This window comes from Lonchura striata, chromosome 28 (genome assembly GCF_050655825.1).
Source record: "Lonchura striata isolate lonStrDom1 chromosome 28, ASM5065582v1, whole genome shotgun sequence".
NCBI lineage: Eukaryota > Metazoa > Chordata > Aves > Passeriformes > Estrildidae > Lonchura > Lonchura striata.
Window position 1 is genome coordinate 5,069,096 of NC_140730.1, and position 19,522 is coordinate 5,088,617.

Here is a 19,522-nt window from a genome sequence, read left to right on the forward strand (position 1 = left end):
GTCTTGGCTGCAGCCGGAGCTGCCCCGCGCCCGCAGCCAGCCCCGTTCCCTGCTCGGCGAGCCCCACGCGTGGCTGCTCCGCGCTGGGTTTCGCTGCCGGACCCGCCGCAGCCGCGGGCTCGGGCCGGGCTCGGCGGCGTCACGGGAGGCGGCGGCAGGAAGGGCAGGCAGGGCGGGGAGGCGGGCGCAGCCCGGCCTTAAAAGTCCCCGCTGGGACGGGCTCGTTTCCGCGTCACCCCGGCCTCCCCATGGCCCCCGCGGTGCCGCTGGCCCTGCTGGCCCTGCTGGCCCTGCTGGCCCCGGGGCTCGGCGCGGCCCCGGGCTGTGATCGCCCTGCCCACCGCTGGTGCAGCTCCAGGGACGTCGCCGCCGCCTGCCAGGTCAGAGCCGAGCTGCTGCCGGGGCTGGGGACAGCGGGGGACAAGGGCAGGGTCACCCGGCCACCTCCGGCCTGCCCCGGGACGCGGGGACAGGGCTGGGGCAGCGCCCCGCGATGCCCGGAGCGAGTGCCAGCTGCGAGCGGCGCTGGGGCACGGGCTGTCACATCCAGAGAGCCGCCGGTGCCACACGGGCACTACGGCATCCCCCAGCATCCCTGGGGAGCGGCTGTGGTCCAGCCGAACCGTGCCCGCGGTCCTTCCCAGCTGCCGCTGGCACTTCTGCTTTTTAAGTGTAAAACCGCTTTTTTTGGCTTATTCTGCCCCAAACAGACCCAGGTGGTGACAACGCCCTGTGAGCCCCACGGGACTGCAGCTTCCCCTGGCACTGGGTGCTGGACCATACCCCCACCCAGGCATGTCCTGGTCTAAATTTGTTTTTCCCTGAAATATTTTGGGGAAGTTCTAGTGGAAAGCCCCAGCACTGGGTGCCAGCCACGCACAGGATGCTGCAGCAGCAGAAAGCTCCCGGCCACTCTCACTTCCCTCTAGCCCTGCATACCCTCATCCCCCTTCTTCCCTGCATCCCGGAGCTTTGCCCCATCCCTACAGATAGAGGACGGGGGGGTTGCAGCCATACCCCACCGTGCACCCCAAAACCTCCCCGTGTGCAGGTGGAGAGCCGCTGCCCCAGCCTCCCACACCCCGTGGCCGCGCCCGTGGAGCTGAGCCTGTACTACGAGAGCCTGTGCCCGGCGTGCCGCGAGTTCCTGGTCCTGAAGCTCTTCCCCACCTGGCTGCTGCTGCCCGAAGAGATGCTGAACATCACCCTGGTGCCCTACGGCAACGCCCAGGTAGGACTCGGCCCTCCCGGCGCCGCTGGCGCTCGCCCCGGTGCTGCCAGCGCCACTCAGACCGGTTGGTCCCGCAGGAGAGGAACGTCAGCGGGAAGTTGGACTTCGAGTGCCAGCACGGCCCCGAGGAATGCTTGGGCAACATGATGGAGGTGACGGTCCCCGTTCCCACGGTGCTGGCACGGGGGGCTCCAGCAGCTCCTCACCGCCCACCCTGTCCCCGTAGGCCTGTCTGATGCACGAGGCCAAGAACTTCAGCACCTACTTCCCCGTCATCTTCTGCCTGGAGGCAGGCAGCTCCGTCACCAAGAACCTGGAGGCTGTATGTCCCCCTCCCCGCCCTCAGTGCTCCACATGGGGGACAGCTCTGTCCCCCTGACCATCCCCATGTCCCCTGTGCCCGGCAGTGCCTGCAGATCTATGCCCCAGAGGTGGACAGCGGCCGCGTCAGCGCCTGCGTGCAGGGGGACACGGGGGTGGCCTTGATGCACCACAATGCCCAAGTGACGGAGGCGCTGCACCCCCCGCACCAGTACGTGCCCTGGATCACCATCAATGGGGTATGGCAGGGGGGCACTGGGTGCCAGGCGGGGCTGGGACACCCTGGGGACCCCCTGACCCCTGTGTCCCCCCACAGAAGCACACGGATGAGCTGCAGGCACTGGCAGAGGCCTCGCTGCTGGGGCTGGTTTGCCATCTCTACCAGGTGGGACAAGGCTCTGTGGGGACAGCAGGGCTTGGGGACACGTCCCCATCCCTGCTGGGGCTCGGGGACACGTCCCCATCCCTGCTGGGGCTCTGATGGCTGCTCTCTGGCAGGGGGAGAAGCCTGACATCTGTGGGGGCTCCAAGGCCTCAAAGATCCCGTCTGGCTGCAGGCGCTGAGGGACGTTGTGGGAGCACAGGGAGAGAGGCCAATAAAAAGGATATTTTTATGGAAAAGCACCCGGATCTGGAGTGGTGTGGTGGGGGAGCAGGGAGGGGGTGGTTTTGCCCTGCTACAGTGGGAAGGGGAGAGGGGCTGGGCACTGGGGCTGCCCTCCAGACCCGGGAATTACCTGCTCCAGAAGTTCACAAAGAAGCCCCTTGAAGATTCCAGGGAACTCTGCTGAGCAGCAGAACATTTCCTCTCTCCAAGTCTTGGGAAGCAGCCCCAGTGTCCATCTTTCTCCTCCTAATGACAGCATTAAACTCAACCATTTCAGGAGCACTGGGGCAAGACTATCCCAGTTGGCACCAGTTCTCCATTCCCACCAGCAGGTTTAGGATGGCATCTTTCCTGATGGCTCCTGAGCACTTGTGACAAGTAATTCTCAGGAATTTCCCAAGCCTGCTTGCCCCAGAAGAGGCCATTCCCAGCTGGGGTATGGGGGATGAATTTTACCACAAAGACAAGGAATTCTTGATCTAAAGAATTTTCCTCACTACCTGTAGAACAACTCAGTGCCAGGGTCCTGGCTGGGTGATGGGCACCAGAACCCACACTTGCTTTGTTTTCCATCCCCCTCATCCTCATCCCAGAGGCTCCTGACCGCAGGGACTGCCCTCAAAGCTCTCCTCACACGAGGTGTGACCCCATCCTCCCCTCCAGTCCTGCAGGATGGGATTCATCCCTCCAACATCCCAGCTCTGGGCACAGACCAAGGGCACTTGCACTAGCAGACTCCTGTAGCCTCCCTTAACCCTTTCCCAGAGGAGCTGGGGAGGCTCTGGGAGCAGGGGGACACAGGAGGACCCCACGTTCAATCCCGAGAGATGCCGGAGAGCCTTGAGCAGACAAGAGCCAGGAGGAACCATGCCCTGCCACCACAGCCATCACTCTTGTCTCTCTCAGGCTCAGCCAACGTGGCCCACCTGTCCTGGGCACCCCTCAGTGTCCCCACCACCCCAAGGCCAGCAAGGGAGGCAGCTGCAGGCAGGCAGGGACCTTCCTTCCATTGTCTGGCTGCACCTCAGGCAGCAGCAAGACCTGGAAAGAAAACCAATTAAAAAAAAAAAAAAATCACAGCATCAACCAGAGAGTGCCTGGAAACTTAATCTCTCTTTATTGTCCATTTCTCATCCAAAACCTGGACCCCAAACCCAGCTCTGGGCCCTGAGCAAGCACAGTCTCACTGGCATGAGCACAGCACAGCCCCTGCTGCTGCTCAGCGTCTGCCTCGAGCATTGTCCTTGCCCCAAAACTTCTGTCCCCTGGATCAGCTGCACTGCCACTGCCCACAGGACCAGAGAAAAGTCTTCCACTCAAAAGAAGAAGGGAAAAGAAAGACAATTGCAAGCCCTAACCCTGAATCGGAACAGATCTCAGCGCCGGAGGACGAGCTCTTCTCTCCCGAAGCTGCTGCCGAAGCCCTGGGCGCCCTCGGGGCCGTGGGGCGGGTGCAGGACCCCGTCCCACAGGCCGAGGGGCTCGGGCACCCACTGGCCATCGCTGGGGGCGGGTTTGGGACAGAGGCCAGCGCTGCCCCAGGGTGTCCAGGAGCCCGGGCGGCTCTCGGTGCCCATCCCGAGCGGAGGGAAGCCCTTGCTGGCGAGCAGCGAGCCGGGAAAAGCGCTGGAATCTCCCGGCGCGAAGTCGCCGCCGGGCCAGGTCGGTGCCGGCGGCTCCTGGCTCGGGAGGAGGGACAGAAGCCCGGGAGCATCGCCCGGCTGCGGAGCGCTGCCCGGGCCGCGGGGGAAGCTCCGGGCCGGCGAATCCTGCCCGGCTCTCCTCCTGCCGCCCTTCCCGCACAGCCGCACCACCCTGCCGCTGGGCCAGCCGCCGTGCCCCAGGCTCTCGGCGGCGCTGCGGGCGCTCTCCAGGCTCTCGTACTCCACCAGGGCACAGCAGCGGCTCAGCAGCTCGGGGAACCGCGAGCAGTACCGGCGCACGTCCGCGGGCAGCTTGCGGCCCGGCCGCAGCAGGCGGATGGAGGCGATGGCGCCGAAGGGGCTGAACATCCTGGTGATGGTGTCCAGGAAGCTTTTCTGCACGGGCAGGTCCTGCTCCCGCGGCTGCAGCTCCCAGGCCAGCAGCAGCTTGCTGGGGGGGATGCTCAGCAGGTCCTCGGGGATGGGGAGGCGCCGCCGGACTTTGGTGCCCTCCCTGTTCACCTCCAGCAGCGCCGAGAACTTGAGGGCGTAGAGGGTGAGGCGCCAGTCCCGGGTCAGGTATTTCACCTGGGCAGAGAGGTGGAATCCCCATCACTCGGCATCCCCCGGGCAGGAACCACCCTAAACTTCTGTTTTCTTGAGCCTGCTTTTATAAGCTCTCAGAGATAAGCATTATACCCTTGATAGCTCAGCTACCTCAGGTGGCATAAAAGAAGCAGGATGGCTCCTGTGACGGTGTTGGAAACAAAAGGTTTTAATAAAAGGCAAAAATAAAAAAGCTCTTTATGGAGAAAAACCGAGTCGGGACAAGACGTATTTGCTCCTGCTAAACCACTTCACAAAAGCGATTTACTTCTTTTGTGCTCTTCTTTTTTAGGGAATTGCTTCGGCGGGACTTTTTGGCTCCTGTCCAATTGGGTGTCCTTAAGTTTGAGGTGAAGTCCCCAAGGTCCTATGAGGTGCCTTTTAACCAAATTGAGGAGAGAAACTTCTGGCCTTTTTTTTTCCTTTTTAAGGGGACAAAGACTAACTCGTTTACTCCGCCAACAAGGGGCACATTTCTACACTAAACCCCCGCTCCAGGCAGGCTGTGACCCCATCCAACACCCCCAGGGCAAGGGAGCAGCTTTGGGATCTCCACACTCCCAGTGTCCCCAGGCTCTGGCAAGGAGCCACACCACCCCCTAAGCCACACCACCAGCACTTCCCCGGGTTTTTTGGTGAAGGGATGATGGCTTCCAAGGCAGCCCATGGCAGAAGAGGTGAATTGAGGAGCTTTTCCTGTTCCCCTGGGCAGTGAGCAGAGCCCAGCCCTGCAGCACCAGGACACAGCCCGGAGGAGGCAGCCCCCAGCACCCACCTTCTTGAAGGAGGTGAGCAGTTTGATGCTGACGAAGCCCATCTTGTTCTTCTGCACGTGCTTGAGGAGGAAGGCGTCCTTGGCCAGGTTCTCGTCGGACAGGTAGAACTCCACCTGGGCCACGATCCTGCGCACCAGCTGCGGGTCGGGGCCCGAGCGGGAGCGCTCCAGCAGGGCCACCCCCAGCTCGCAGCAGCTCCTGGCACAGCGTGGGGACACAGGGGTCAGCTGGGCCACCCTGCTGCGACAGCCAGCAGCCTCAGAGCCTCCCAGGAGAGCCAGGCTGCATCAAACACCTCCCGCAGCCAGGGGACACATCCCTTGGGGACAAACGGGCAAGGGCAGGGCTCAGCCTGCTATGAACAGAACAGCCTTGCTAGGACACTTGGCTCTGACATGGAAATGTTAATTAGCTAATTGCTCCTGGGAATCACCTACCCCCCCCATTCTAGGACTGGGATGCAAAATAGACCAGTGGAATCGTGGGAGGGGTTTTGGGGATGAAAACACCCCTAAATGGAAGGCTGGGCACAGTGGAGGGGGCTGGATGGGTGAGCTGGTTGGGGAAAAGGGAACCACATCCCTGCTCTGTGTCTGACCTGTCACCAGAGCCTGCAGGGGACCAGACTGGACTGGGCTGTGGGAAGCAGGAACAAAGGAACAACTCTTCCTGGTGTTCCCAGGAGGGAAGGAGAGGGCACAGATGCTGCTGGATCTCAGCAGCAGGCTCTGCACATCCCCTCACCCTTTGGCTAGCAGTGTGCCAGGAGGAGAGGAGAGAGGATGAGGAGAGGAGGACCAGGAGGGGGGATGGTCTGCTGGGACTTCAGCTCAGGCTGCAACCTCTTCACCTCCAGCTACCAGTGTGCCACGGAGACTCCAGGGACAGACTCTGCAGCCTTCTCGCCCTTCTCCCCCCTGGAAAAAGCTACAGCAGCGGGGGTGAGCTCCATGTCGAGCCCCCTGCCCGGCTGATCTTTTTAATGAAGAGCTGAACATTAACAAAGGTATGAGCCCTGCTCATTTCAAGCCCACGCCACGTACCCGCTGCAGCTCTCCACGACGTCCTCCGGGCCCAGCAGGGCGAGGGGGCGGCTCCAGGGCGGAGGGAGAGGCTGTGCCAGGAGGGAATTCCGTGCGGCTGGCACTGGGGGGCCGCAGCTGGGCTGGGAATTGCGCCCCAAGGGCGCTCCAGAGCCGAGTGAGGACATGGTCCTGCGCCTGGGATGTGACACACGAGGACAGAGCTGGGACACCCCAGCCCTGGGCTGCAGCCCCCGAAGCCAGCCCAGGGCAGGGCCGATGGTTGTGTCCTTACCTGCTTGGGAGCACTGGAAAGGAGGAAGTTCTAAGCTCTAGCAGTATATCCCAAACACCCCGAGGCAGCGGCTCTGAAATGCCCCTCGGCTCCCAAAATACAAAGGCAAAAAAAAAAAAAAGGAAAAGAAAAAAGAAATAAAAAAAAAAAATAAAAGGAAAAAAAAAAATGAAAAAAAAAAAAGGGGAAAAAAATAAAAGGAAAGAGAGAGAAAGCCCCTGAGCTGAGGGGGGTGTGGGTTTATAAACACACCCTGAAGGAGCTGCAGGGGTGGCTGTGGACCTGCCCCCACACTGCCTGCTCCAGGTGAAACCTGTTTGTGGTTAAACTGCCCCAGCTGAGCCCTGGGACCAGCCAGGCTCCTCCTGCCCCATCTGCAGAGCCAGGGAGCAGGCAGGGCCGGGCAGCAGAACCTGTCCCCTGGTAGCCAGGGGGACAGAGAATCGCAGCCATGAGTCTGTGCCTCAGTGTCCCTGCCCTGAGCAGGGACTGTGACAGCCACGTGGAGGGGAGGGAAGCCTCTGTCCAGGGAATCCTTTGGGCTCTCAAATCCTTTGGGCTCTCAGTGCTGCCAGGCCCCTCTCCCTGCAGAAGCATCCCCAGCGCAGGGAGGGAGCAGGGATCTGGAGCCCAGGGCAGGGCAGGGCTGGGGCCAGGAGGGGCCCAGCTCCATGGGAAGGGTCTGGGATGAAACATCGCCATGGGCTGAGCCCCGAGCTGGCAGCGGGGGCGGTGAGGGGGGCTGGGACAGGGCAGGGGCTGTGGAGCTGGGTGGGAACTGAGGCGCTGATGCTGGGAGCCCTCCTGAGCCTCTCCTGCAGGTGTTGGCTGATGTCCCTGTGCCCTGGGCTGCCCTGGCACAAGGGAAGGTGCTGCTGCAGACCAAATGATGGGAGGAGTTGCAAGCAGACAACAGAAGGTGGCTCTGGTTCCTGTTTTTAAATCTGTATTTTTGCGTCGGTTAATTTCCAGAATTTCATCTCTTTCCCCTTCACAAGTCCCAGAGGTTTCCTAGACACGGAGCCTGCTCTGTGACACTGTGGGGACAATCCAGGAGTGCCAGACATGAACCCAAAGCCATCCCAGCCCAGGGACACATTCCCCAGGGGACAAACAGGAGGCGAGTCTGGGGCTCAGGCACCCTCCCATCCCGGCAGCCACGCACAGCTTGAAGCTCCCCAGGCTGTCCTGGCTGTCCCAGAGCAGCAGCACCTCCCAGGCTGGTGGCACTGCGGTGTCCCCTGCCCCTTGGGCACGCCCTGGGCTGTGCCACCCTGCCCAGCTGAGCAGGGAATGCTGGAGCTTGTAGAGGCCTGCGGAAATTCAGCTTCTCAAAGCAACTTTTGGGCCATTTTTGCTTGGTTGAGCTGGACTTTGCCCTGTCAGGAGTCCCAAAGTCAGGGCTGGCAGCCACACGTGGTGCAGAGAAGTGGGGAAATCCTTTCCCTCCCTCCTCCAGGCCTCCAAAGCCCAAGTGATGTTCAACCACCCCAAACCCCAAACCCACCAGCTCAGGGAAGATGCTCCAGCAGCTCTCTCCTTGTGCCAGGCACTCCAGGCTGTCCTGGCTGTCCCAGAGCAGCAGCACCTCCCAGGCTGGTGGCACTGTGGTGTCCCCTGCCCCTCGGGCACGCCCTGGGCTGTGCCACCCTGCCCAGATCCCAGGTTGCCCTCTGGGATGAGCCACGGGGACTGGCAATGTCCAGCTGCTTCTGGAATGTTGTACCCCTCATTTCCCTGGGCTTGGTGGCCACCTCCCCTTCTCCTGCCACCTCCTGGTGTTCTCCGGTGTTGGGAAGAGGTGGAAGATGAAATCCTGGGATGCTTGTGCTGAAATCTCTGCAGGGTTTGCCCATCTGGGAGGGGTGATGGAGCCAGAGGCAGGCTGAGGATGGGGGTGTAGGTACTCACAGGAGGATTTTGAGCTGTGGTTGCTTTGTGCTTCAGGCAGATTTTCTCAGGGTCAGGAGGTGCTGCCCAGCTCCCCTGGGGGGAATAGTCTGATTCCAGACCCGAGATTCCCAAAGGAGGAGGCTCTGTCTGGGCCTAACCCAGAGGGAGAGCGAAGCAAAGGCTGAACCTTCCTGAGGGGTCAGAGCAGCAATGACCCAGCACTCCTCACATCCTCCCATCCTCACTGCTCCCATCCTCTCCATTAGTCTGGAAGCTTAATTAGAAAATCCTCCCGTGGCCCTGTGCTCAGTCTGATCCTCAGCCTCTCCTCCCCTCTGGGTTATCTGACCCACCAGCTGCTCTCCAGGGGGATCTGCCCTGCTGCAGACCCCAAACTGCTTTCATCCCCCCCGAGGCTGCTGCAGCATCTCCTGGCACCTCTCAGGGATCACAGAAGAAATGGGGGATCACAGAAAGGGACCACGACACTCCTTGTGCAGGCCTGAGCATTGGATACACATTTATTGCTGTTCAGCTTTAGCTGGGAATTCTGTGGAGGGGGTTTGGGTGCTGCTCCAGCCTCCTCACGCTGCTGCAGAGCTCCAGAGCATCTCCTCTGCACGCTGCCTTCCCTTGGAGGCAGAGCTGAACTTCCTCTGGCCCTCAGTGGAGCAGGGCAGTCAAGATTTGGTTGCTCAGTTGTTTTTTTTTTTAGACTCTCTTATCAGCAGGATCCCAAGTGTGGACTCTGACCTGGGGGGTTTTTCATGGTTATGTACATTTAAATCTGCCTCTCTCACGTCTCTCTTGCCACTTCCATGTGAGACATTTACAGACAAACCACCCTGGCACAGCAGCACAGAGGGAAGATGTGCCACTGCACACTCCCATTTCACTTGCCATTAGGAACATGTTTGAAAGTGCCACAGCTGCCTTTGTGCCACTGGGAACGAGCAAATCAGAGATTTGGGTAGAGTACACTCTGCTAGGCAAATGCACACGAGACCCCTGGCAAAGCTCACGCCAAACACTGCATCAGTAGAAACCATAAAAATAAAAGCTATTTATGACACGGCCTTTATTCACAGAGACATTTGCCCCAGGGCTTTGTTTTGCAGTTTAGCTGGATGACAGATCCTCCCTCTCCTCTGCCCTGTAGCCCACAGCACCCCAGAGCACCCCAGGGTAACCCAGGCCAGCACAGACCCCACAGGACGGGGAAGGGGGAAAAACCCTGCGGAGCTCCCCCAGCTCAGCCCCAGGGGAGCCAAAGGGATCCAGAGAGGGAAATGCCAGCGGAGTGCTGACCCCTGGGGGGTCTGTGCCAGCCCCTCCCTACCTGGGTGGGCTGCTGGGCCAGCCTGGGCTGGGAAATAAGAACAAGGCCCCCCTAAGGCACTGTGGTCACACCCTCGCCCCTGCCCCAGCCCCTCCAGAGCAGGACGTGGGGTGGGAATTTCACAAACCCCAGTGTAATGAACAAAAAAAGCCTTCCTGGTTCCCATGGCAATACTGGGACACTGCTGGCTTGAGCCAAGTACTGATGCTGAAATGTTAATTAGCTAATTGCTCTGCTTGTTTTCTCTAAACCACCTGGGGATCACCTACACCCCCCCAGCCACGCTGCCATTCTAGGACTGGGGTGCAAACAGAGGAACCTATTTGGTTCCTAACAGAGGAATCGTGGGCAGAGGTTTTGGGGATGAAAACACCCCTAAATGCAGGGCTGGGCACAGTGCAGGGGGCTGGATGGATGCGCTGGCTGGGGAAAGGGAACCACATCCCTGGGCTGTGTTTGATCTGTCACCAGAGCCTGCAGGGGACTGGACTGGGCTGTGGGAAGCAGGAATAAAGGAACAACTCTTCCTGGTGTTACCAGGAGGGAAGGACAGGGGACAGCTGCTACTGGACTCCAGCAACAGACTGCACACCTCTGCACCCTTGGGCTACCAGGGAGGAAAGGAGAGGGGACAGCTGCTGATGGGACTTCAGCTACAATCTGCACACCTCTTCACCCTCCAGCTACCAGTGTGCCACAAAGACTTCAGGGACACACTCTGCACCCCTTCTCCCCCCTGGAAAAAGCTACAGCAGCGGGGGTGAGCTCTGTGTTGAGCCCCCTGCCCAGCTGATCTTTTTAATAAAGAGCTGAACGTTAATAAAGGCATGAGCCCTGCTCATTTCACCCAGGATGTGGAGCCAGTTCCCATCTGCTTGGGCATCGTGGAGGATGGGGATTGCCACGGGATTGCCATGGGATCATCACAGGATTGCCATGGGATTGCCCCAGGCATCATGGCACGTGGGAACACAAACACGCTCTGCCTCCAGCTGCCACTGCCTCCGAGTCCTTTGGTATCTTGAGTTGGCCTGATGGCATCCCAGGAGCATTGGGGTGAAGTGCCAAGCTGGGGAGGTGTGGAAGCAGGTGGGAATGCCCATCCCATAGTCCCAGAGCACGGCTGTGCCCGCCGGGATGTGCAGCCTGGAGCCTCTCCCCAGGGGGACAGGGACACCACTGCCCTGAGCTCCCCAGGGCAAGGGATTTGGCAAAGCCAGAGCCAGGAAAAGCTCCTCTGGAAAGGCTGCAGGAGAAGGGCCGGGTATTTTTCCTTCTTCTTGGGCACTGATTGGTTCAAGTTTGTATCACAGTGAAGTCTGAGACGTGGGGAAAGAACCCAAAGCACCTTCCCTGCCAAAGCCTCGCTCAGGCTGGAGAGCCAGGCCAGCTCCTCCAGCCAGGCACATCCCACCCTCTGACCACAGAGCCTTCCATCCCTCGGGAGCAGACTCTGGAGCTTCTCCCTCCACTCTGGAGGGGCACTGGCAGCCAAACCGGCTCAGCCCATCCTCAAACACAAGTAAACAGAAAGAGAAACTAAGAGGCACTATAATAACGCGGCTCCGGGAGGCGCAGCCTGGCCAGCCCCGCCTGGCTCGGGGCAGCCCCGGGTCAGATGTCCTGCAGGGAGTGGCCGGGCTCGCTGCGCTCCCGTTTCACCAGCGGCTCTCCCAGCGCCCGCTCCGGCTCCACCTCCGTGCCCAGCTCGCTGATGTCATCTGCAAAGGACACGGCTCAGAGCGGGGCACGGAGCCACCCGGGGCTGCTGGCCAGCCCAGCAGGCTGCAAGAGGCAGCACGAGGTTCCCTCCCCCTCCCATCCCATCCCATCCCATCCCATCCCATCCCATCCCATCCCATCCCATCCCATCCCATCCCATCCCATCCCATCCCATCCCATCCCATCCCATCCCACAGCCATCCCATCCCATCCCATCCCATCCCATCCCATCCCATCCCATCCCATCCCATCCCATCCCATCCCATCCCATCCCATCCCAGGGGTACCTTTGTCCAGCAGAGTTGGGGACAGGGATGTGAGGTCACCAAACTGAAAGAAAAAGGAGTTCTGGGGTCAGTGAGGCTTTGCCAGACAATTTCAACCACCCAGGAGAGACTGTGAGCATCAGTGCTGGTGGTGGAGAGCAGAAATTCAACTCAACCACAGGGTTTGGGGGAAAAGCCTTCTGATGTTGTTTAAACCTCTGTGCACACACCACACACAACAATCCAGGGCAGGATTTAGCTCTGGGATTAAGGGAGACTGAAAGGATGGAAATTTTTCCATCTCTCAGGTGATGACCAAGTGCTGCTACAGGCAAAAGTGGTGCCTTTTCTCCAGCCCCTTCCACGTCTCAGGCATTTCCCCTGTCCTGCCTCCACCTTCACCTCTCTGCAAAGCCTCTGCAGTGATGGCAGAGAGAGTTTGGCCAGCCAGGCCGTGGTGCCAAGTGGAACCAGAGAGCTCCTTGGCTCTGGAGATGTGGTGTCCCTCTCAATGACGAGGTCTGAGACACCAAATTGCTGAAAGGTCATGGAAAGCTGGGCAGGAGCAGGAGCTGAGGAACTGCAAAGTTCAGTGGGAGGGGAAGGACACTTCATCCTTCTTGGCTGGGAAGAATCAGCCTCCTCCTGGAGAACAGGAATATTGCAAGGGTTTAGTGAAGGAAAAGCCTGAGGGATGAGAGCCTCCCACAGCTGAGCTTTGCTGGGTGTGGGAATCCAGGGCTTCCCTCTGGCTGCCCTGGCAGGTCTGGGACCCTGGCAGGGGTCAGGAACCCCCCTGGACAGAGCCCCCAGAGGCACTGGCTGTGATCTCTGGCCATGGAAAAGAGTTTTCAATCTTACAGGATCAATTACCAGCTCTGAGTGTTTAATATGAGTAATAATTAAGTGTGGCATGGGTGCAAAAGTAAAATTTTAGGATTCTAGATTAGGGGTTCAAAGGGGACAAGATGGAGGAAATTGGGTGTGCCTTGTCCTTTTTCTCCTTCTTCATGCCCTCCATGTCTCACTGTGGTGTTGGCATTTTTCTGTTGGTTCAGGCTGGGGACACACTGTCCAACGTAGGTGACAGATATTGGCACGTTCTTGTAAATCCAGCCCAGGGAGTTTCTGTATTTAATGTTTGTCACATCCCACTGAGGGCAGAGCCCCACACGCTGCCCTGCAGGACAGAGCTGGGCAGGGCAGCAGAACATGTGAGAGATCAACAGAATAAACAACCTGGAAACCAGCACAGACCAATTCTGGCTTCTGCTTTGGCAGTGGGGCTGAAAGACAGAGACTTTCTACAATCTCAGAATCATCAATACCTCAGATTCCGAGAGCTGGGAGCCAGTCTCTGCCTTTCAGGCTCTTTTAATACCACTGAAGGTGGAGGTTTTGCAGGGAATAGTGGGAACTCAGCACTGCAGCTGGAGCAGTGTGGGAAGGCAGAACCAACAGCCTTTGGTTTGCCTGGATCCCTGCACGAGCTCTGTGGGAGCTTCAAGCAGCAAATGAGATCAGTTCTGAGCACGTGGGCTCAGTTTTAAACTCACAGGAGTTTCAGCATTGCTGTCACAAGTTCATCTGGGGCTTTTAACTCTGTATTTCAGAGGGAAAAACTGGATGTGGCTCCAGCTAGGCAGGACAGGACCTGCCTGCAAGCCAGGCACCAGATTTGCTGTGAACAAAAAAACCCCCAAAGCCTCACAAACAGCCCAAAGAGCCCCATCATCCTCTTCTTCACCTCAGGAATGGAGGGAGTGGCTGACTGTGCAGGGAATGCTGGAGCTTGTAGAGGCCTGGGGAAATTCAGTTGCTGAAAGCAACTTTTGGGCCATTTTTGCTTGGTTGAGCTGGACTTTGCCCTGTCAGGAGTCCCAAAGTCAGGGCTGGCAGCCACACGTGGTGCAGAGAAGTAGGGAAATCCTTTCCCTCCCTCCTGCAGGCCTCCAAAGCCCAAGTGATGCTCAACCACCCCAAACCCACCAGTGTGGCAAGCACATTTCTCTCCCTCTCGGGATTTTTCATAGAGGTGCACAGAGAGAAATTAAAGAGAAAACAATTTCTATTTCTGCTCCTTGTTTTTCCCATGTGGAATGTGTTTGGAGAATTGTTTACCTGGGGTGAGTGCTTGGTTGGATTCTGGTGAGGATTGTTTGAGCCCGATGGCCAATCCAACCCACTTGGGGCTGGACTCTCAGAGAGGATCACGAGTTGTGAGAGAGTTAGAGTCAGAGAAAGTAGTGTGTAGTCTTAGGATCCTCCTTTTATATAGTATATTAATGTATTTTAGCATAGTTATAATAAATAATTCAGCCTTCTGAATTGAGTCAGGCATCAGCATTTCTTCCCATTGGGTTCACCTGCATTTACAATACACCAGCTCAGGGAAGATGCTCCAGCAGCTCTCTTCTTGTGCCAAAACAACTCAATAAATCATTTCTGTTGCAAACAAGCTGAGGGCATGGTGTGGTTTGTGAACCAGCGGTGTCTTTTGAGGAGCTGCTTCTTTGGGGTTGGTTTGTAGGGAATAAAGGATCCTCACCTCTCCCATGACAGCAATTGGGGTCTCCCCTGTGGCCTGGGCCACTCGATGCTCCACCAGGTAGAACATGTACTCGTCGTAGAGCAGGCGGATCAGGTGGAAGGAGCCAAAGCTGGCGGCGCTGCGCAGGGTGAGGTCCCGGATCACCATGGAGCTGGGAATTGGGCAGGAAGCAGAAATTTGGGTTGAGTTTTACACCTGTGCTATAGCTGCTGTGAATTCTGGACCTTGGTGGGACTGTGGGACTCAGTGCTGTCTCTGCCTCTGACCCAAAAGTATCAAAACACTTTGAAGAAATTAATTTATGAGGCATCCTGTCCCCGTCCTGAAAGGATTCCAGAACCACAGTTATGAAGAATTTCATGGGAGTAAAGAACTCGGCCTTGGCTTTTCAAGGATCTCTTTACATGCCTCAAGGAGCTCTTTCTCATGCAGAAATACCCCCAAAATGAGAACGAAAATGTACCTGTAGAAGGACCACTTCAACAGGAACTGCCTGGCTGCCTTGGGGAAGCTGGGGCTGCCCTCGTGGTGCTTCAGCACTTGAGTGACCACGTTGTCCAGCCAGCTGGCCCACTGGTCCAGAGAGCTCTGCTGCTGCAGAGTCAGCTTGAAATCCTGCTCCAGCTTCTGTACCATGCCTTCCTCACACTGGCACACCCACGAGGCCTGCTCCTGCTCAGGAGGAAGGGTTCATGGTTACTCATACCCTGCTCCTGCTTGGAAGAAAGGCTCACAGTTACTCAAGCCAGGCCTGCATGGTGTTGTTTTCTAGCAGGAAAGTGCTGCAAACCAGCTCTGAATCATGGCCCCTCTGATCTGTCTGGACCACAGCATTTTTAGAACTCCATAATTGTTGGCAGCACTTAGATTCTCTGCTGGAAAAGTGGTAAAGAATTGGAATGGGGTGCCCAGGGAAGTGGTGGAGTCACAACCTCTGGAAGTGTTCAAAAAATGAGTTGTTGGGGACACGGTTTAGTGGGCATGGTGGGGTTCAGGTGAAGGTTGGACTGGATGGTATTGGAGGTTTTTTCCAGCTTTAATGATCTGTGAATCTTACAGAAACTCCTTTTCCACAGTGGGGTGGAAAATTCACCTGGCAAAGCAACACCAAACCCATCACCTTGTTCACAGAATCACAGAATCACTGGGTTGGAAGAGACCTCCAAGATCATCGAGTCCAACCCAGCCCCAACACCTCAACTCAACCCTGGCACCCAGTGCCACATCCAGGCTTTGTTAAACACACCCAGGGATGGTGACTCCACCACCTCCCTGGGCAGCCATTCCAAAACTTTACCACCCGTTCGTTATTATTTCTTTCTTTATTTCTATATTAAAGGAACCTGAAGGGCAGAGACTGACTCCCAGCAAAGCCCAGCTGTGGGAGGCTCTCATCCCTCAGGCTTTTCCTTCACTAAACCCTTGCAATATTCCTGTTCTCCAGGAGGAGGCTGATTCTGCCCAGCACAGAAGGATGAAGTGTCCTTCCACTCCCACTGAACTTTGCAGTTCCTCAAAGAAAAAACTTCTTCCTAATATCCAACCTATATTTCCCCTGGGGCAGCTTGAGGCTGTGTCCTCTGGTTCTGTCAGTTCCTGGAGAAAGAGCCCAACCCCACCTGAGCACAGCCACCTTTCAGGGAGTTGTAGAGAGTGATATGTGGGTCTCAGATTCAGTCAAAGAAAGAAACTGAGAGTTTCTAGCCAGGCAAAAAGCCTGGGAAAGTGCTGGGAAAGAATGTAAATAATTCTTTATCTCTCTTGTATTTCACACTGTTTATAGTTAAGTTCTATCACTGTACGTCAAGCACTCTGCACCAATGCTGTGGGTTGTTTTCACTTCAGGACCAATGGATTTGATCCTTGCAAAGCTCTGTATAAAAGAGCAGTGTATTTTTAATAATCAGAGTTTTACTGTTACAGCCTTCTGAGTCAGTCTCTTCATTCCCTGCCTCGACAGCGACAGTGATAAGGTCACCCCCGAGTCTTTTCTTCCCCAGCTCCTTCAGTGGGTTCCAGCACTGGGGACTGAGCATGGCTAGCAGCAGAGGGGCTGGCTGTGGAGCCCCAGCCGTGGGGCAGGTGAGGAGCAGGGCAGCCCGTGGCTTACCTGCACGTTGGCGAAGTCCACGCGGTTGAGGTCGCTGAGCATCTGGTTGATCTGGGACGTGTTCTGCAGCACGGCGCGCGCCGCCTGCGCCAGGTGGTTCAGGGACGTGTACCTGCGCAGGGTCTGGGCAAAGGCACTCACCACCCCCACCTGCAACACAGCACAGGGGCTGCAGGGCATGCACTGCTGCCTGCCCAGCCCTGCACACGCCAGCACGGGCAGTGCTGCAGCCACCAGCCATGGAAGGGCTCAAAAAACCTGTGGGCACAGCTCAGTGGTGGTCTGTGCAGTGCTGGGACTCAAAGCATCCTAGAGGTCATCTCCAACCTCATCCTTGTGCCAGGCACAGGTGGTTGTAAAACATGTTGAGGGCACAGTGTGGTTTGTGAACCAATGGTGACTCTTTAGGTGGTGCTCAGTTTGGGTTGGTCTGTAGGGAATAAAGCAGTCACCAGCCACGGAAGGGTTCAAAAAACGTGTGGGCACAGCTCAGGGACACGGTTCAGTGGTGGTCTGGGCAGTGTTGGGACTCAAATCACCCTAAAGGTTATTTCCAACCTAATCCTTGTGCCAGGTACTTGGAACACTCCATCAATCCTTAGGCACAGGTGGTTGTAAAACATGTTGAGGGCACAGTGTGGTTTGTGAATTGGGTTGGTTTGTAGGGAATAAAGTATTCTGACACCGCAGTCACCAGCCATGGAAGGGCTCAAAAAACGTGTGGGCACAGCTTGGGGACATGGTTTAGTGGTGGCCTGGGCAGTGCTTGAAATGCAGATGAAAAATTAAACTCTACAATTCTAATAAAGATTTGTAGGGAATGGATATCTTTATTTACAGCGCTGTGGACGTATGTCAGGACTCATTGCTTTTTAATGTATATGCACACCTTTGAGAACTCTCAATCCTTTTTTATTACTTTTACTAATTTTTATATGCATTTATATGCAATTTCACAATAGGTTAATGCATATTCATTGTGCTGATTTCACATTACACTTACAGCTAGTTACACTTGTACTCAGTTTTTGTTAGAAAGTACAGAAATTACTCTTGGGTTACTCTGCCCTGTCTGTTTTAAAGTCTAAGGAGTCTTTCTTATCTCTTATCTTTTAGTGTGGAAATTTGCATTCTTTTTCTTTAGCTGGGGTAGTTTTGCTAAGGCTGCAGTCTCTAGACTAAACAGCATATTTTGCAAGCTTAAAGTAGCACATTTTACTTAAATCTAAATAGATTTCTACCCTATTAAATTTTCACTCTGTCTCATGCTGGGACTCAAATACTCTTAAAGGTCATTTCCAACTTCATCCTTGTGCCAGGTACAACTTGTTCAATCCTTAGGCACAGGTGGTTGTAAAACATGTTGAGGGCACAGTGTGGTTTGTGAACCAATGGTGACTCTTTAGGTGCTGCTCAGTTTGGGTTGGTTTGTAGGGAATAAAGCAGTCACCAGCCATGGAAGGGCTCAAAAACCTGTGGGCACAGCTCGGGGACACGGTTCAGTGGTGGTCTGGGCAGTGCTGGGACTCAAATCATCCTAAAGGTCATTTCCAACCTCATCGTTGTGCCAGGTACTTGGAACAACTCAATCCTTAGGCACAGGTGGTTGTAAAACATGTTGAGGGCACAGTGTGGTTTGTGAATGAATGGTGACTCTTTAGGTGCTGCTCAGTTTGGGTTGGTTTGTAGGGAATAAAGGATTCTGACCTCGCCCATCACATCTCCCTAGTTGTCTGGGCCACACAATGCTCCACCAGGCAGAACTGCAGTGGAAGGACCCAAACCTAAATCATTCTATGATTCTATTATTTATTCTCTTTCAGCTACCAGGTTTTCACACTCTGCCTCCAGCAGAGACCAGCAAGGTGGGAAGAGGCAGCAAGAATCCCTGGCTTTAGGAGAGCAGGAGCCTTGGGTCAATGCCACTCACTCCTGTACTTTCCAGGAGGGCAGCCTCACTCCAGGGCAGAGATAACAGGGAATGGTCCTGGCCCCGAGGCTGCCAGAGCTCCAGGAGCTCTCAGGAATGCTCAGGGTGGGGATGTTGGGGTGTCTGTGCAGGGACAGGGGTTTGTGATGATCCCTGTGGGTCCCTTCCAGCTCAGGATATTCTCTGGCTCTATGATCTTCTGCCATAAATCTTTACCTGCAATTTCAGGACACAGGAAAGGCTCCATGAGTTGTCTGATCACTCAAAATCTATTCATGAAAGCATACAACAACTGGAGCTTCTGGCACAAAGGAACTGCCCCACCTGTCCTCCCACTCCTGGCTGATTTTGGTTCACACTCAACCATTGCACTGTGCCAGGTGAAAAAACCCCAGCAGGAATTTCTGCAAGATGCAGACACACACTGGGCCCGTCTCTGCTCACCTTGGTCTGCACGACCTGGGGGGGGAATTCACTCATGGCATTCATCAGCCACCCTTCCAAGCTCTTGGCAAAGTTCCGGATCGCCTGGGTCAGCGTGCCTGCAAGTCAGAAAGGCTGGGCTGTGCCATTTTTGGCTACCATCTCCTAGCTTAGGACTGCTGGGAAAGCTGAGATGGCAGCAAGGAAATCAGCTGGGTTGATGCACTCAAATTATTCTTTCATGTTATTACTCAAACTCTTATTATTTTTTTTCTTTTCCATTTCTCTTTATTTATTCTTATTCTTATTCTTATTCTTATTCTTATTCTTATTCTTATTCTTATTCTTATTCTTATTCTTATTCTTACTCTTACTCTTATTCTTATCCTTATCTTACTCTTATCCTTATGACAATTGGACTTAATGTTCTTAAAGGTATTTTCCAACCTAAACATTTCTGGTTTTTTTATTATTTTTATTTTCTTTTGTCCTTTTCTTATTCATGGCCCTTCTGAGCATTTTTCAAGCATTGAAATTCACTCTTCAAAGACACCCTTGTGCCCCAGCTTGTGACAACCCTCAGAGGGACATTTGGGAATCCAAATCAGAGAGAAAATCAAATCCTCAATACCCCATTATTAATCTCCCAAAAACTTGACTCCTAATTTCCAGGAGTGCAGTCAGGGACAGGATGGTCCTGTGCAAACAAAGACCTTCAAGGAGCCACATCCCAAAGAGTTCCCATATCCAAACTCCTGGCCAAAGTCAGGAGATTTAAAATTTAAAA

General features: G+C 55.7%; 3 protein-coding genes across 14 annotated transcripts in view; 1 reads left to right on the forward strand and 2 right to left on the reverse strand.

The window, feature by feature from the left end:
- The first annotated feature begins 226 nt into the window (after positions 1-226).
- On the forward strand, positions 227-2,176 carry IFI30 (IFI30 lysosomal thiol reductase). Its single transcript, XM_021544309.4, has 7 exons — positions 227-380; positions 1,052-1,231; positions 1,309-1,383; positions 1,458-1,553; positions 1,639-1,791; positions 1,869-1,937; positions 2,051-2,176. Exons 1-7 carry the CDS (start codon positions 249-251, stop codon positions 2,114-2,116), a joined length of 771 nt encoding a protein of 256 aa, XP_021399984.3. The 5' UTR covers positions 227-248; the 3' UTR covers positions 2,117-2,176.
- Positions 2,177-3,253: 1,077 nt separating this feature from the next.
- On the reverse strand, positions 3,254-8,742 carry LOC110478013 (uncharacterized). The gene is made up of 4 exons (XM_085562551.1): positions 6,502-8,742; positions 6,228-6,404; positions 5,184-5,382; positions 3,254-4,390 (listed from the first exon to the last, which is right to left on the reverse strand). The coding sequence occupies exons 2-4, from the start codon at positions 6,392-6,394 to the stop codon at positions 3,536-3,538; spliced, it is 1,221 nt and encodes a 406-aa protein (XP_085418677.1). The 5' UTR covers positions 6,395-6,404; positions 6,502-8,742; the 3' UTR covers positions 3,254-3,535.
- A 144-nt stretch (positions 8,743-8,886) lies between these two features.
- LOC110478007 (DNA-binding protein RFX2) overlaps positions 8,887-19,522 on the reverse strand; it is a 76,680-nt gene continuing 66,044 nt past the window's right edge. For all 12 annotated transcript variants that reach the window (XM_085562540.1, XM_085562533.1, XM_085562544.1 and 9 more), the window contains 6 exons: positions 18,757-18,854; positions 16,383-16,532; positions 14,736-14,944; positions 14,270-14,423; positions 11,743-11,785; positions 8,887-11,454 (listed from right to left, as the gene is read on the reverse strand). In XM_085562540.1, coding sequence (XP_085418666.1) covers positions 11,348-11,454; positions 11,743-11,785; positions 14,270-14,423; positions 14,736-14,944; positions 16,383-16,532; positions 18,757-18,854 — 761 coding nt within the window. In that variant the 3' untranslated portion in view covers positions 8,887-11,347. The remainder of the gene's footprint in view (positions 11,455-11,742; positions 11,786-14,269; positions 14,424-14,735; positions 14,945-16,382; positions 16,533-18,756; positions 18,855-19,522) is intronic.